At 52.5% G+C, this 17094-nt stretch overlaps 4 protein-coding genes across 5 annotated transcripts; 2 read left to right on the plus strand and 2 right to left on the minus strand.

The window, feature by feature from the left end:
* Window positions 1–1218: 1218 nt before the first annotated feature.
* Window positions 1219–7184, plus strand: LOC131216357 (neuralized-like protein 4). Its single transcript, XM_058210824.1, has 5 exons — window positions 1219–1386; window positions 1459–5417; window positions 5479–5583; window positions 5672–6642; window positions 6714–7184. Exons 1-5 carry the CDS (start codon window positions 1219–1221, stop codon window positions 7133–7135), a joined length of 5625 nt encoding a protein of 1874 aa, XP_058066807.1. The 3' UTR covers window positions 7136–7184.
* Window positions 7185–7329: 145 nt separating this feature from the next.
* Window positions 7330–9687, minus strand: LOC131212729 (T-cell immunomodulatory protein). Its single transcript, XM_058206713.1, has one exon. The coding sequence runs from the start codon at window positions 9465–9467 to the stop codon at window positions 7635–7637; it is 1833 nt and encodes a 610-aa protein (XP_058062696.1). The 5' UTR covers window positions 9468–9687; the 3' UTR covers window positions 7330–7634.
* Window positions 9688–10007: 320 nt separating this feature from the next.
* Window positions 10008–14671, plus strand: LOC131205922 (BAG family molecular chaperone regulator 2). 2 transcript variants are annotated; one of them, XM_058198229.1, is made up of 4 exons: window positions 10008–10076; window positions 11685–12109; window positions 12325–12467; window positions 13308–14671. In XM_058198229.1, the coding sequence occupies exons 2-4, from the start codon at window positions 11913–11915 to the stop codon at window positions 13670–13672; spliced, it is 705 nt and encodes a 234-aa protein (XP_058054212.1). In that variant the 5' UTR covers window positions 10008–10076; window positions 11685–11912; the 3' UTR covers window positions 13673–14671. The 2 variants fall into 2 exon arrangements, with proteins under 2 accessions (XP_058054212.1, XP_058054213.1); XM_058198230.1 differs by lacking the exons at window positions 10008–10076; window positions 11685–12109 and adding an exon at window positions 10791–11508.
* Window positions 14106–16707, minus strand: LOC131205921 (general transcription factor IIH subunit 4). The gene is made up of 4 exons (XM_058198228.1): window positions 16602–16707; window positions 16295–16504; window positions 16087–16191; window positions 14106–16012 (listed from the first exon to the last, which is right to left on the minus strand). Exons 2-4 carry the CDS (start codon window positions 16483–16485, stop codon window positions 14803–14805), a joined length of 1506 nt encoding a protein of 501 aa, XP_058054211.1. The 5' UTR covers window positions 16486–16504; window positions 16602–16707; the 3' UTR covers window positions 14106–14802.
* Window positions 16708–17094: the final 387 nt, after the last annotated feature.

Here is a 17094-nt window from a genome sequence, read left to right on the forward strand (position 1 = left end):
CCTAAATGTATCACGCTGCTCCTCTATCGATTTGCTGTGTTTGGGATCGCCAGTGCTACGAATGGATGGATGGCTAGCTGCATCTGGGTACATCGCGCATCTTCACGGGCATTTGAGCGATTCTTAAAGCGGTGGTGCTGACGGCGGGAAATGCTGCAAGACACCGGGGAAGAGTTCTACATCATTCTCTTACGGGATCATAAGACTCTTTCAGAGACTTTGCCCAAGGAGACGTAGACTCTCTAAGGGGTTTGACCTTCACTTCGGGCCCTTGCCGACGACCCATAGTCGCAGACTCCTCAGAGTCAGGGCTCGATTCTTAGCTCAAACTGAAGTCATTTTGGGAACCCTTACCGACGAACCATAGTCGCTGACTCCCTCAGAATCGGGGTTTACCGCAGCTCCCGCCAAGAAAGCCAGCTGCAATGAAGACCGCTCAAGCCATGAAGTAAGCGCCTGCCCTAGATCTGCTAGAAGGAAACATTCGTCCAGGAAACATCAATCAAACATCAACAGTCCTTCTCAAGACTAAAATCTCCATTGGAGCCCTAGTCGACACAGTCGCTAACTCTTTCCAGAGTCGGGGCATCCAAGCTTCGCAAAGAATCTCTTCTCTGCTATTTAAACCCCACTAACAGTCCTTTACAACTGACTCCCCACAGGGTCAGTCTTCCCATTTAACAATCCTACCTTCTACCGGAGGAAGTCTTTCGGAAAGGCCAACGATAACGCTTCCCTGGTACCCTGCGGGACAAATCTGGTAGTCGGCTTCTGTAGTTAGAAAGAGGCAAATTTTAAGCTATTGCAACTAAACACCTCTATAATTCAAAAGACAAAAAAAAACCGGGCAAGAACACATCCGGATTGGGCTGTGGGTTTACAAATGCATTGTGTTGAAGCGAAACTCACAGCACAACTGACAGCACGGCAGTCAACCAAGTGCTGAGAATGTTTGTCAACAAAAATCAGCTGCTATTCTTTTCATGCAGTTTTCCCAAATGTGTTTCCCAACAAACACACTTCGCGCTTTTCTGCGAACGTCAGTTGGCTCGTGACGTCACCGAGTGAGACGGCGCGGAGGAAAAACAGTGTTCGATCGATTTTTCCTCCCGTCGCTGTCAAAAGTTTTCCAACGCCAAACAGCAAAGCAATTCGACGCCTCGCCCTTACTAGCTGCTGTTGTTTGCTGGTGCTGAAGGTGGCCAAGCAATCACAGAAATGACCCCGACCGTGGCCACCTTTCACCGACGGTGCGGCAAACGCATTACGCTGACCAACGGAAACCGGACGGCGATGCGAAATGTGAGTGAGTTTAATCACGGGCTGGTGCTGTCGGCGGAACCTCTCCAGGACGATGCACTGTTTGAGGTCCAAATCGACGAGAAGGTAAGAAACGGAGAAAGCTGTCCCCGATCCGTGTTCTGCCGAGTAGGTGCATTTAATTTCTCCAACCAACAGATACAAGCGTGGAGCGGCAGCATCGAAATCGGGGTGACGACCGTCAATCCGGAGTCGGCCGAATTGCCACCGTGCGCGACCAAGCTCCGCAACTCAACCTGGGTGATGTCGGGCATCTCGGTGCTGAAGGACGGTCTGCTGCTGGTCGAATCTTATGGTACCGATCTGGAGAAGCTGGCGGAGGGGGACCGCGTTGGGGTACAGCGGACGTCGCGTGGTGGACTCGTATTTTATGTGAACGGTGAACCGCAAGGTATTGCTGCCCGTGACCTTCCGCGACCCGTGTACGCCTTGGTCAACCTATACGGCAAATGTGCTCAGGTTTCGATCTCTTCCGATCCCCAACCCGGTGCTGGAGAGCACGCTACAGGGGCAACTAGCGGGGGACCGCAGGAAGACGGCGAATGCGCCACCACTGGCACCGGAACATCGTCGCAGCAAAACGTCTCCCAGAACATCGACCGTCCGATATCGGTGGAAATGTCGGTGAATGGCGACCGCGTAACGTCATCCTCGATGGTCGGAGGTACCAACGGCACCACGGCTGCCAGCACTGTGATTGGGGCTATCGCTGAGACCGGGCCTGACCCGAACGATAAGCTCCGGTTTCATACGCGCTGTGGGTCGCTTGTAAAGCTGAGCGCAAACTGTCGCACGGCCGAACGGCGCAGACCGCTCGATGAGTTTAACAACGGAGTGGTGATGACGCACCGGCCACTGTGGGACAACGAGTTGTTTGAGATACGCATAGATCGGCTGGTCGACAAGTGGTCCGGATCGATCGAGGTCGGAGTCACTACGCACTGTCCGTCGGCGCTGCAGTTCCCGGCAACGATGACCAACTTGCGCAGCGGCACCATCATGATGTCCGGCTGTGGAATCCTCACCAATGGGAAGGGAACACGCCGCGAGTACGGGGAGTTCAATCTGGACGAGCTGCGGGAAGGCGACCGGGTCGGGATGATGCGCAAGGCGAACGGCAACCTGCACTACTACATCAATGGGCGCGATCAGGGTGTGGCGGCAACCCGTGTGGCCCAGACCCTCTGGGGCGTGATCGATCTGTACGGTATGACGATCAAGGTGACGATCGTGGATCGCGATGAGCGCGAGCAGCGCAATCTGGTAACGCGCCGCAACCATATGCTGATGACGGGCCAGGTGCAGGAGCTTCCGCTCGCTCTGGCTGCCCCGGCTTCACACACGGTGGGCAGTCCATCGGAGATGGCCGACTGTAGTCCGTCGGCGATCGATCGACTACTGTTTCACCCGATGTGTGGTTCCCATGCCAGCGTCACACACAGCGGCCGGACCGCGCTGCGTCCCAATGCGTCGGATGATTTTAACAACGGCGTAGTCCTCACGAGACGTCCGCTGCGACCGAACGAACTGTTTCAGGTGCGACTCGAGCGTGTCGTCACGAAGTGGGCCGGCTCGATCGAGATGGGCGTAACGACGCACAGCCCGACCGAACTCGATTTTCCGTTTACGATGACAAATGTGCGCTCCGGCACGTGGATGATGACGGGGAACGGTGTGATGCACAACGGAATCACCGTGATCGAGCAGTACGGCCAAAACCTCGATCGCTTGCAGGTCGGCGATCGTGTTGGCGTCGTGCGGAAGGATGATGGAACGCTCCACTTTTGGGTGAACGGAATCGACCAGGGCCCGGCGGCGACGAATGTGGCTGAGCGAGTGTACGGTGTGATCGATTTGTACGGCCAGGCGGCTCAGGCCAGTATCGTCGATACGTCCGAGTGCGGAACGCCCGACACGGGCAACTCGACCATCTCGAACACGACGCTCTTCCCTTGTGCCACCGGCGGTGGCGTAATCGGTGGTGGCGCCGGGGGCGGCCCTCAGTCCGGCGAGCCAAAGATGCGCTTCAACACGGCCGTCCACGGGCGCAACGCACACATTCTCGCCAGCGGACTGACCGCCTGCCGTCCGAAAGCGCTGGCCGAGTTTAATGACGCGATCGTGTTCAGCAGTCGGCCGCTGCGCCAGCGGGAACTGTTCGAGATCGTACTCGAGACGGTGGTCGACCGGTGGAACGGCAGCATCGAGATCGGGGTGACGGCGATGCGGCCGGATGAGCTGAGTCTACCGAGCACAGCCACCGACCTCGAGCACGATACGATCATGGTCTCCGGCACGACGCTCCTGCTGAATGGGTTTACCGTGCGCAGCGATCTTCCATTCGATCTGGACGCCCTCGGCCAGGGTTCGCGTGTCGGTGTGATGCGCAACGGCGACGCGATCCACTTCTTCGTCAACGGAACCGATCTCGGCTCGTTCTACGAATCTCGTGCCCCAAACCTGTACGCCGTGGTCGATCTGTACGGACAGTGCGCTCAGGTAAGCATTACGGCCCCTGTTTATCAGCCCGGTGGCAGTGCGGGAGGTGGCGTGGGAGCCAGTGCTGGGGCGCCCCAATCGTTGGCCGATCTGCGGGCTCCGTACGCGATCAGTGAGAACTCGCAGAGCCTACAGGCCACCTCGGTCATTCAGCCGATGGCGCTCGTTGAATCGAAGCACCGGTGGTCGTGCATCACCGGCAACAGTGTCACACTGATGCACAACTGGACATTGGCCGCCCGCTGCACGCGCAGTTCCCTTTCGCACTGTCTCGTCTTTTCCGACCGTCCGCTGGTGCCGGGCGAAACGTTCGAAATTCGCATCACGGAGATGAACGCTCTCTATGCTGGGTGTTTGCGAGTCGGAGCGACCGATCTGAACCTGTCCGACGAGCATGTCCGCAAGAACATTCCGATCAGCATGCGCCGCATCCCGGCCAACGTGTGGTACGTGAGCGGCAACGAGGTGCGGCACAACTCGACTTTACTTCAGCGATCACTCGCCTCGCTCGAGTGGCTACGGGTCGGCGATCGGATCGCCATCGAGCTGACACCGGCACGGACACTGCGCATTCTGCTGAACTCGGAGGACATGAACATTGGCTTCACGAATCTGCCCGACCAGCAAGCGGATGTGTTTGCGGTGGTCGAGCTGATCGGCTCCACGATGGCCGTGCAGGTGATCTCGTCACAGGGCCCTACGTCTCCGCTGCGACCGTGCAGCCTGCGGCTACAGGATTCACTCGAGCTTGGACTCGATCCACTCAACAAGCAGGACTCGATGCTCGAATCGATTGATTCCGACAGTCTGGTGATGGAGTTCTCCGAGGTACACCTGGGCAAGAATGTGACGCTTCACGACGACCGGAAATCGGCCGCGCGGGCTCAATCCTACAATCAGGCCATCGTTTGTCTCTCGAAACCACTGTGTAAGGGGCAAAGCGTTAGCGTGCGCATCAACAGTATCAACACGCTGTGGAAGGGAACGATCGCGGTCGGTGCTCTCGGTGTTGCACCCGGGACTGGCCAGCAGTTTCCTTTCCCAACGTCGGCCATTCTGTTCCGTCGCCCGTGCTGGATTGCGACGCACGATTACGTGAATATTAACGGCACGAAAACGCAGTCCCGCTATGGTGAGGTGTTGGATGCGATTGTACCCGGAACGATCATCACCCTCACGCTTACGCACGCCGGAAGTTTGCTCATTAGCTGTGGCTCAACCCAGCTGGACGAGCTCGCCACCGGCTTGCCACACCACGTGTATCCCGTGTTCGATCTGTACGGGAAGTGTGAACGATTGACGATCGTCAGTGGCGATCCAAAGAATGGCAGTCCGATCGAAGAAGAGTTGGGCGTCCTTCCGAACGAACCGGCCCGTCTCGCAAACGGCGTTACCGGTGCTGCCGGTGGTGGGCCGCTGGGTGCGGGAACTGTCGGCGCTGGCGGTGACCCTTTTGCTGCCGGGTCGGCCCATGCCGGAGGTGGGTTGGAAAATGGAGAAAATGTTCCCCAATGCGAGAAAGCCGATCTGGAGGTGCACGAAAAAGAAACGGATCAAACGGCAGCCGCGGTCGCCGGCAGCTCTTCTTCGAACGCAATGTACGTTACCGAAATCCATTGATCGTAGAAGTGTAATTACAAGCTCTGATTCGTTTTTCAGGAGCCGCTCAGTGATGGATTGCGTGTCAGAGAACCTGCTGATGAATATTTCCATCAAAATCCGTACCGCCAACGAGGCACGCAATCAGGAACTGTCGAATTCGTGGTCAGTGTTCGATGGGGTCCTTTCCGAAAGCGATCGTTGAGGTTACGGTTGTGAATAATGGTTCATTCCTTGCCATTTTTTTTCTCAGCTGTCTGCGGGATTCGTTGCAGTTGCAGCACTCGACTAACCTCAACATTCAGCGCAGCCAAAGCACCCACCGTTTCAACGCCAGCATGTTGGGCAGCTTCGACAGCAACCGAGGGGGTGCCGCTGGTGGTGGAATGGACGAACAATCGCGATCGATGAGCTCGGGTAACTACGACGAAGGTTTCGAGGACTATCAGCGACCAGCGGCCGGGGCGACTGGTGGTGCCGCTAGTGACGGTGGTACTACCGTCGAACGGGAAGAAAACACGGACCCCAACTATCTGGACGATGTGGGTTCGAACGCGGAATTCAGTATGACACACGGTGCCACTGGCGGCGATCCAGATGGAAGCGACACAAACTTGTCCGCCGAAAACAATGGCCCCGCGGGCGGAGAGACACTGGCGGCGGCAGGCGGTGAAGATGAAGAATGCTATCGTAGCCGAGAAGAGCATCGTCGATCCAAAATGGAACTGCTGATGACCGGAAACTCTGCCGCTTCGGGATCCGCATCATCACTGCCAACCATAATGCAACGGTTGGCACCGGAAGGGGCGGAAGATGAGGACGAAGCGCGACAGCACATGCCAGTGCGTTCCGGATCCGTTTCGTTGCCTCCGTCGGTGATGCTCGACCGACCAACGGTGTTGGAGAACCGGGACTGTGACTATCTGAAACTTGTGATCGGCTTCAAGCGCGCCCTGATGCTACCGGAAGCATTTTTTGCCTGCGATCCGTACCGGTGCTACTGTCCCGGATGCTATCCGACGGTGGTCAGTGGTGGGTCCGAGAGGTATGCCGGCGTGCGCAAGAATTGGGTCCGCTTCCGGTTGAACCAACAAACGGTGCAGGGTGGTACAAGTGGGGCCATCGTTAGCACGGTGGATGATCTCGTCTGGACAACGGCGTTTTACAATACGCGCGTGGATAAGATCCGCTCGGTGCTTGATCATGGCCAGCCGTTCCCGATAGGTAAGGACGAAGGGCCCTAGCTGTGCTTTTCTTGCCTGTGGTCCGCTATTCGAATACTTCTTTCCTTTCAGAAACGGGACATTCGCTACCGGACCCGTCACTGGTGGCTGCTTCGAACGATAATTTCATTCCCGGCACACATATTCTGCTTCGTTCGTTCCCCGACGCAACCGAACCGTCAGCAGCCCGGGGCACCGGGACACGGCACCGCTATATGGCCAACGGTCAGTGCTATCGAATTTGTACCGCATTCGAGGTACGGGTACGCTCTCAATCCCTGTCGGCGGTTGATCACCTGAGCGGCGATCAACGTCTGATGGCCCATGATTCATGTGCTGGAACCGGCACACCGACCGGCTCTTCGGGTGCCCCGACGGCAGCAAGCAGCACGAACAACAATAATGCCAATGATATTACATTCCGCTCATGGACTACGAAAGAAGCGGACGCTTGCGTCTTAACAGCGCTGCTGCTGTGCTTGGCACCGATGTAGAGTGACCAGTGCAGCTCGGACGGAATCAAAACTCACACAATACTGTTACCCTTCGCGTAGAATTCGATGTCCGCACTGCTTCATACAATTAAAGATTTCATCTATCCATCGGTAGTTCCTTCTCTGTAAAACCGGTGTCCTTCATTGTGTCGCAGCGATCCGAAAACGTTGACCGTCATCCGATTATACTTTCTCTTTATTCACGCGTTCACATACAATAAATAGGGGTTTACTTCTGCTTACAGAAAAAGTTTTTTAAAAGATACAGAATCGAAAAAAAGGACACGCTTGTCAACGGTTTGAGAAAGTTGATGAAAACGAAAATAAAAGAACTTTTAAAGTAGTGATTTATCAACTAGGTGTATATCGCAGTATAGAAATGGTTGTTAGCCTTAGCCGGGACGTCCTTCCCAAAGCGCCCGCCGTTCTTTTAACACAGCGTACTCGTAGGAGACTATTCGATCCGCTATTCCCTCCTCTCTCGCTCTCTCTAGCACCCTTACATTGCGTCAAAATGGAATCGATGCGCTTCAAGTGACCGCTGTATTCGATCTTCGCGCTTTTCCTTCGCGTACAGGATGAGAATCAGCAGTAATATTACCAAACAGATGCCGCTGAGCGCGATGACGCTCATCAGGATCAGCTTGCTCGGTGTCACGAACAGTTGCGCCTTCCATCGTTCCGGCTCCTCGATCGGGTTCGGTACGACAATCATCTGCGAGTTGGGGATAAGCTGCGTCCAGGTGCGCGAGTGGTTCGACAGCCCAACCGTAAGCGTATCGACAAAGTTCGGTGTCCGGCCCAGACCGAACGTGGTAAACGGAAGGTGCAACGACAGGTAGGCCGACTGTGGCAGCTGGGCCGATGCGCCGTGCTGTGGCTCGCCGTCCTGCGTCGTCGTGTTGTATTCGATCCGTGGCCCAGGCAGGTTCGTACCAAACGTACGTTTCTTCCGCCCGAGTGGCGTCAGTTTCTTCGGTCCACTCCTATTGCTCAGCCCGGTCAGCACGATCACCTTCACGAAGTTGGCATCGTAATCGAGAGAGTTGCGGAACGCCACCGGGCGGGTGCTATTGCCGTACCGCTCGACAAAGATCGCATCGAGGATACCGTCGTTGTAGAAGTCGAAAAACGAACCAATCATCGTTCCGTTCGAAAACGGGGCCAACGCTTTCCACCGGACGGCGAACGTGCGGGTCATGTGATTGCATGCACTCTTCTCGCACGGCACATTCTCCAGCAGAAAGGTTTGCATCTGGTCGCCCGTTTTGGTAAGCGTGGCCAGCAGATCCGGATAGCCGTCGAGATTGAAGTCGCCGCCGCGGAGTGTGATCGTTTGCGTGGCCCAGTTTGACCGGTCAGGCACAACAAAGTGCCACGCATCATTGTGGTCGTCTTTGAAGTCAATCTGCAGGTCATGCAGATGGTTCCCGTGGTACACCAGGATGCTCGAGTTCACGCACTTCGCATCGAAGCACATCGGAAACACGGGCAGCAGGCTGCCGTCGAGCTCCACGTCGAGAAAGATGGCCCGGCCGACGTGCTTGTTGTAGTTGCCGTCTGGAAAGTCTATCTTGTGGCTGTACACAAACTTGCGCGGGCTTTCTGTTCCGTGCCACACCTCGAACCCGGTCGTCGTCGTGAGAAACAGATCGGCAGTGAAGTCCTTATCCAAATCGATGATGGCGTGCGAGTGCGGTATCGATAGCTCCGATCCGTGCTTTCCATTGTCCAGTCGCACCGGAAAGGGGCCTCCCCGGCCGGTATCGTCCGGTTTTTTGAAGATCCAAAACGTTCGCTGCCGCTTCATGTCCATGCCGAAGAGATCGATGATGAAATCGTTATCGTAGTCCAGTGCCAGCGGTTGCCCAATCATCTCGATCAGCGGCTTTTCGTCCTCCGCCGTGCAGTTCATCTGCTCCGAGGAACCCCAGTTGATGTACACGTAGGTATGATCGTCGATAGAACTGCCATCGTGCTGCACGGTGAAAAGCACGTCCATGTATGCGTCCCCGTCGAAATCACCCGGCACAACGCTCGTGATCCGATGGTTCCGATAGTCGCATCGCGGACCCTCCGCTAGTAACGGTTTGTCATCGCTGCCGAGCAGTATCTGGAGCGTGTGGAAGTTGTTTCGCAGCACAAAAACGTCGGTCAACTCGTCAGAGTTAAAATCTCCGTATGCCGCAGGAATCGCATCGGTCAGCTTGTCGAAAGCTTGACTAGTGATGTCGATAATGTCACCGCCTCGCGCCGTAGCCGATAGCAGCAAACCACTGACCAACAGGTAAAATAAGGACCGCCCGATCGGCAGTAGAACCCGGGACTTCATTTCTTTTGCCAGTTCACTGTTCCGGAAAAATTCACACTCGGTTCTGGTCAGCGCGGACACACATCGTCGCGTGCGACGTAAACTGTGACCTGTGACCAAGACTGTGCACGAAACCGTCTCGCTTTCGTTTTTTCGGGATCTTCCCTTTATTCTTCACAGTTACGAAAATCCACTGATAACCACGTAGATAACTATAGTTGATTGTTTATATGAATCATTCACTGCGTTGTTTCGTTGTTTCTTCGTCTTTATTATCAGCAAGAAGAAAACCGACAGCAGTACGGCCCCTGTGAAAATGCTACCAACTGTCAAACGATTATTATGATTGGAAAACTAATCACTAATTCAACTTATTTCCTCCTCGTCCTTTCGGTTGTTGTTTCCCAACTCAGCGTGAGAAACAATGATGCACCATTAGGCTGAAAGATTCATTTGTGAAGCGCATTGCATTTGCATTTTTATCAATTCAAAATGCACTTTTCGCTGCATTTTTTTTGCGCTTCGGCTGCGTCAACCCGGCTGTCAAAATCAGCGGAGCGCCATTCTTGACACAACCATTCTCGACTCGGATTGCAAAGCAGTTTGTTTTTCGGATTTCCAAAGATTCAGGTAAGAAAAGAGAAAGACTGTAAAATGTTCTTCGTGCTAACAACGTCGGCGAACCGGCACGAGTGGCCACTGAAACTAGCTGTTCGGTTTGCGAATGCTAAAGTGCGTTGTTTTCCATTGTTGCATCGAAACGAAACCATTTGACCGACCAGCCCACTGCGATCGATTTTTCTGCGCCCATCTGGCATCGTGTGGAATATTCGACAGAAAATGTATCGGGACGCTGCTTTACACCTGGCCTGGCAATGCATCACCCGGCCAAAACCTGGCACTGCTACAATCGTGCCCTTGGATTGCGTCAGTACTCTTTGCTTCCCGGAGCGCAACAAAGTATGGGCCAAAACAATACGGCACTGTTCCTGAAATGTGTGGCGCGCATACTGCGTCGTAGTGATGCAACTGCATCTTCGGGAGCGCAGTGGGTGCAATATTTTGGCGCATCACACTCAACCCAGGAACCTGTGCATGGACGTTTGTTTGGTGGTCGCGCACGGTAAAGAAATGTACCTATTTCTGGAAAATTCTTTGCAGCGCCCGTTCCCACTACTAGCACGAGCGAACCGAAACGTGCGTGCACGATCCGAAAGAGAGTGCAGTCGGGGGGACACGGGGAAACCCGAATCCACTTTCATATGCCAGTCGGCAGCGGACAGACAACCAGCAAAACGTCATTCGGCTGCTTCGCGACGAGTTGTGCCGTTTTCTTTCTACCTTATTTCTGCTCAGATGGCAGATACTGTTTGTTGAGTTGCAGCCATAGCGTTGGAACGGGTCGTGTTCCGTAACTGTTGCCCGGGCTGCTGTGTTCTAAAAGTGAAGGATTCGTTGGCTGCTAGTGTACGAAGTTGTGCCATTGTGACGTCCACGGTGGCCAGTGAGCTTGTCGCTATGTCGCGTTAAGATTGTGTGTTTTCCTTTTAAGGGGATCAAATTAAAGGAAATTCATCTCTTAGCCATATTTGCGCCCGTTGGCCACCAATGGCCATAGGAGTAAACTTCGGCACACCTTAGGTCAGTGAGTGAAACGACGGTGAAGAAGTCACACTTTTTGTAAGACGCGACGCCGTCCCAACGCAAAGCAAATGTTCTAGAAGGATTCGTCTCTGGCGCTTAGCGAACTGCTTCTTCGCGTAATCGAGGAAAGTGCGAGCGAGAAAGACAGATGGCGTTATGTGCGGTTCAATGTTGCGTTTAAATTGGTGAACAGAGAAAAGTTGGGTTTAGCATCCGGTTGAACCTTTAAGTGAAGTAGGAACCGAACAGTGTCGGGAGTGTCCTTGGGGCTGGCTCAGTGTGCAACAATGACCACCGGAAGGTCATCGTTTGCTAGGAATGGTGGGGGATTTTGTAGAGCAGGTTGCGCCAAACGGTCTCGTTTCGATCAGCAGTTTGACGACGAATTTGGGTCCTCGGCAGTCGCCAGCACTTCAAGGTAATTGCGTCAACACACCAGCCTGATTCATCATTTTTTTTTTTCTCTCTCTCTTTTCCGCCGCTTTTCTCCCAAATTGTGGTGTATGGTGGTGTCGCGCCGGCTCATCGTCGCCGAAACACTCTTCACATGCGCCAAATCGCGTTCCGCGGTGATGCTGTGCACACCCATCTTAGGCGGTTAGCATTCGCGTAGGAGCTGGCTCCCTGTTGGAACCAAAGCAACCCGGAAAGGAGGCCGAATTTGAGTAGATCGCGTCAACCAAAGAGTGCTGTGAACGAAACAAAAGAACATTCAACAAGAACAAAAGACATTTTCGAAGTGCCCTGAAAAGAAGTCAGCAGGCGAAGCATCCGATCTTTGCTTGTGTTGTGTATTTGGTGCCAAATTTCCGAAGGTGGCCAATGCTAACGGGTTCGTCCTTGGGAGGTATAGCATCGAAATCTTCGGCCGGCAGCGACTGTGAACGCATGGAGGTCGATACGCAGCCAGCGGGAGAGTTTAGTGCGGCTACAATGAGCAACAGCAACGACCAATGGGAGATTATGCCGCGTATCGACGAATCAAACAATGCCTGGCTAAACAAACCGCCCATGGAAAGGTCTCTCGTCGTTCTAATACTATTTGAATATCAAAAATCGGTCCAAATGCGCAACAAGCAACAGAGTGTGCCTTTGAGGTCGATGAATGAGTTAGGCAGTGACGGTTTTAATATAGTTAATAGTTTTGCTAGAACCGTGTGCTGCCAAATTGGGCAACATACACCAGCGGGCATTTAAAGGAATGTTACAAATACTCCTTTTTTTAAACCGACAGATTCGTCGACATCCTTGATCAGCTCGACTCGAAGGTAGAAGCGTTGCGTAAGGAAGCATTTGTGCTGCGGGACAAGAAGGACTTTCTCGCCATGTCGGTGGATTTGCTGAAAAATAACGAGTACCTCACTGGACTGAACGAGAGTAAGTACAGGGACCGAAATGTGGCAAATAGGGAGATTCGTCGGAACAGGCACGTCGATCCTGTGCTTCTTAAAAAGTTCTATTTTGAGACGATTTCAGTCCATTTGTGATGAAAGCGGGCATGGTTGCCCAGTGCGTGGCATTTGCTAGGTTTTATGAATCATTCAACCGAAACTAAGTTTGTTTATCGTGCGCACGTCGCTGTGCAGCGGAGCGTTGCCCCAAGGTGTTTGGGTAGGTCAGCACTTTGAAGTTTTGTAAATTATTTTAATCGTATTTGGGTCCAAGTTGCTTCATTGGGGCACAGTTTTTAGTAGTTATTACTATTGCCTAAATAATGCTCAGTATCGTTCAATGGATATTTTTCACCGTTAAAGGCATCCCCAATTCAAAAAAATTAAATACCTACCCCTACGCCATGAGAAGCAGAGGTGTTGTTTATAATAAAAACATCTTTGTTTGTAAAACCATTGACGAACCGGTTTCGGGCGTTCCTCTGGAGCTCTCACTTAAGCCATCCCACGTATTTTACGCAAGACTTTTACCGAAAAAGGCCGGCTCTGGTGTTTGAATGTTGTGCCGTTTCACTGGCGTTTGGTAAGATTTGCAAATTCCAGCACCCCGTGGGAGGAATCTTTGATGGTAAATCTTTCTTTTCTTCTTTTTACATCTCTACGTATTAACGCCGCGCAAGGTACACGCATCATTCAATTGCGTCGCACTTTGAACCTATCAGGCTTACGCTTTGAAAAAATAACGTGGATACTGGACTTGTTCCTTGCACCATATTTATTATATAGAATCATGCGTCTAATATTCTTCGTTTCATCCTTTTCACAGACGAGCGGGACGAAATCAATTGCTACGTGCAGAGGATAAGCAACCGACTCGGGACGGTCGAACTAAACGTCTGCACCGTGCGCGATCCGGCCCAGGAGGACTCGCTGCATCTCGTCAACAGTCTGATCGATATGATCATCTCCAATACCGACCCGGTGGTATCCCGCCAGAAGTGCCAACAGTTCCTGAACGCTTGTAGCACCACCGACACAAGCGTCTACTCTGAGATCGATCCGGCCACTATTTACACAGACAAAAAGTTCGAATGTGCTTTACTCGGTTGTACGCTCGATGATCAGAAAACGATCAAGAAGCGGCTACAAGCGCTGCTTGTCTACCTGACGCAGCAAACGATCGTGCACTAAGTGATAACGTTGGCGGCTATGCGGCCACGGGTCGGTTAAAAATTAGAATGCCCCAAAAATAGTTACAAAATATTCCAATTTTCCCCTTAACATAAGAATCGTATCGATTTCCCGCTTCTGGCCCTTTACCATTGTTAACAGCATTCAGCATCCCACACTGCCGTTAAGGTGGACTTGGACATCGCCAGAAATCCTCTCCCAGATTCGTCCACAAGCGGTTCACAAACAGGAGAAGAGAAGCAGACTTGTGGGAACTTCGTGAAGCACTCCAGTGGCACAATGCGGAGTGCGTAACATTCTGGAAGGTAGAATTCCTACACATTTTTATCTTTGCCGAAGAGGATGCAGCTTCAACGTTCCACTCGGATTTAGTTCGGCTTCGGCACCACTTTACTGGTCCGTTTTTGTCACTCATCGATATTTTGAACTGTACAAGTTTTATTGTCCTTCTCCAGTATAGGGGTTATATTCTCATTCACAGAAGTGTTTTGTTGCGTTTGGCAGATGGTGTCGTTATCACAAACAATATAGTACTTCGAAATAATAGAAATAGGCAGTCTATTTATGATGTAGCGAACGGAATGAAGACCAAAGCTGGAAAAAGCAGCCTTTTTTGATAGAGTTGTTCGAATTGGGACAGTGCGCTTAAGTGAAATGCTGAAATTGGCTCCAATTATGGGGTCCTGTGCCAGCAGATACAGTTTTGCGGTTCGTGTTTGGTTTTACAATTATTTTAAGTATACTTATTCCCTATCAATGTGCTCCATTACTTAACACCACACATTTTTCCTTACCAAAGTACCATTTTTGTGGCATAAAGGGCGCGGAGTGCGAACTGCGAGTTAGAAGGTGCGCTGTAGCAAGTGCTTTATGGAATCCTAGTATAGAGGTTGTGGAGTCTTGAGATGGGGGCAGATCAGAAAGCTTAGCCACATCAATGCGGACATTAGAAAGCGGTTTTTCGTGAATTATGTCATAATGAAATTACACACAATATATACCACAATAGTACCCACTTGTTTCACTTCCGGTAACCTCGAAAGGTAAGTTTATTTTGGGGGTTAAAAAGGAACTCCAATAGAATTTTACATTTCCCACCATCCAATGCTGGCCGGTTCGTGTACCGCTACCTAGCTGCCTCCCTTGGAGTAGCGTTTCCAAAATTTTTTCACATCATCATGCCCGTTCTTTGTTACCACCATCGTCCGGATGCGCTCGTTCTGCCAAATCATCACGCCGATCGATTGCGCGTAGTCGCGCAGCGTAATAAAGTCGGCCTGCGACAAGAACTGATTGTAGACAACGCCCTCCGTGTATGAGAAGCGGTTCCGCTCGTTCTCCCACAACTTAATCTGATCTACCACCGTCGGTGGCAGGGTCGAACGGCTAGTGATTGCCTGCTCTACCGTCAGCATCGTCGGGTGTGCGTGCTGCTCGAGGTAGCTAATGATCTGTTCGGCCGTAATGCCCCCACGGAACGCTTGGCGAACGGAATCGCGCGATAGTACGCCGACCACGAGATTCGGGAAGCGATACAGCAGCTCGGTAAAGAGGCCGAGCAGGGCCACTTGAAGATTGGAATCGGTGTATGCGTACACGCGATAGTTTGTCTCGACGATAATATACCCCTTGTCCTTGGTGGTGTTCGCTTCCTGATCCTGCGCCAGCGTAGTGGCGTGTGCCGCATTTTTCGACGTGATGTTATGAGCCAAACGCGTCGGATAGAAGCGTCCTTCCTTGCGCTTACGCTGGTACACGAGCCCGAACTCGCGCAGATGCTGCAGAAAGGTAAGCAGCCCGTTGCTTAAACCCTCGGAACTGTAATCACGACCCAGTGTGCTGAAACTGAGCTGAAACAGCATCGACAGGCACTCGGGCAAGCTGAGTCCACGCGCTTCGCAAGTGTCGAGGTACTGCAGCATAAAGTGCCACACCTGGGCTTGGGTGTCGAGCAGGAGGAACTGAAATCCTTGCCGCGTGATCACGGGACTGCATTCCGTTTCGTCTCGCTTCATGAGGTTCGCGTGCAGCAGGATGCGTACCGCGTCCGGGGAGATACCTTCGCCCTCCATACCTTTTGAGCTACCGGCACCAACCATATAGTGCAGCACGCAGCGCCACCGGGACATGGCGTACGTGTCCAGGAAGTCGATGTCGCGCGACTTCTGATCCGGATCGAGTGCGTTCGACATCGACCAAGGGCGGCCCCCGCCCAGCAGAGCGATCTTCAGGTTCTTCTTGAACGTCGGACACAGTTCCCAGGCGGCCAGCCCGCCCGGGTACGCCGCGCTGCGCCATACTCCGAGCTCCGACAGCACCTGGGAAACGGATGTGTTTTCTCTGTACCGGGTGAAAGTTGCAGAGCAGTCAGCAAAACGTGGAGCAATGCGTGGTCAAAGCATAGGATCACTTACTTTGCGTAGACTTGTGTGGCCCACGAGGACACTACCGCTTGTGGGATGGGTTGCTCGACAAACAGAATTCTTATAACGAACTGACGCGCTATCTCCGGCAACTCGCTACCCCAAAACGGAGGGAGATAAATATGTATAAATGCAAATCAGTAAATCAGTCGGAGAAAAGTAAACAAATAACTGCGGGATGTGATAGAAAGAAACATACCGATAAACAGCGAGACAGATGGCGGGATAGTTGTACAGCTTCTCGAGCACTTCCGGGGGCCGCGATTTCAGATACTCTTCCAGGTCTTTGCATTCCAAATTGGCCGGCTTTGTGATGAGTGAGGAAGAAGAGCCGCCCGCGTAGGAACTTCGTGCGCTGTTACCGGCACCGCTGCTTTTCGCGTCCGACATTATTGGAGGTGACGCGTTGCTATTTCGGTATGTGTTGGGAGGGTTTACATGAAAGTAACGGGTTGCCGAAACAAGCTGGAAGGCGAGTTTCTACGCTGTAACGGGAATTAACATACCAAACAAGCGATCGGCACGAGAACTAATCACCGCAATGATCTTTCATCACTGATAACTTCGTTAAGCTGGTTTCCGCCGAAGGGTTGGTCGGGATGATGATCCGTGTTGATTGTGTTTTTGGCTGCGTACTGGACGTTTGTTGACGTTTGGTGTGACAGCCGAAAGAGCCGCGAAACGGCTTGGATGAATTTATTTCTGGTTTTATACACATTCTATCGTGGTTATTGAAACTAAAGCACCCCGAAAAAGTTTCGAATAATTGTGTTTGAATATCACAGTATCAGTAGGCTAGTTAGGGATTTTTCCGGTGTCCGGTAGAGAGGCGCCAAAATGTCACGTCGTTTGTTTGTGGCCCATTGTCAGATTTCGTAAACAAATCCTTCAAACCGTTGCTATTTTGAACGCGGATGGCGGCAATGCTGTGATCGGGAAGTGCTTTAAAAATTACCACCGAATGTGTTCACCGTAGCACTAGTTTTAACATTGCATTGA

This window comes from Anopheles bellator, chromosome 1 (genome assembly GCF_943735745.2).
Source record: "Anopheles bellator chromosome 1, idAnoBellAS_SP24_06.2, whole genome shotgun sequence".
In the NCBI taxonomy this organism is placed as follows: Eukaryota; Metazoa; Arthropoda; class Insecta; order Diptera; family Culicidae; genus Anopheles; species Anopheles bellator.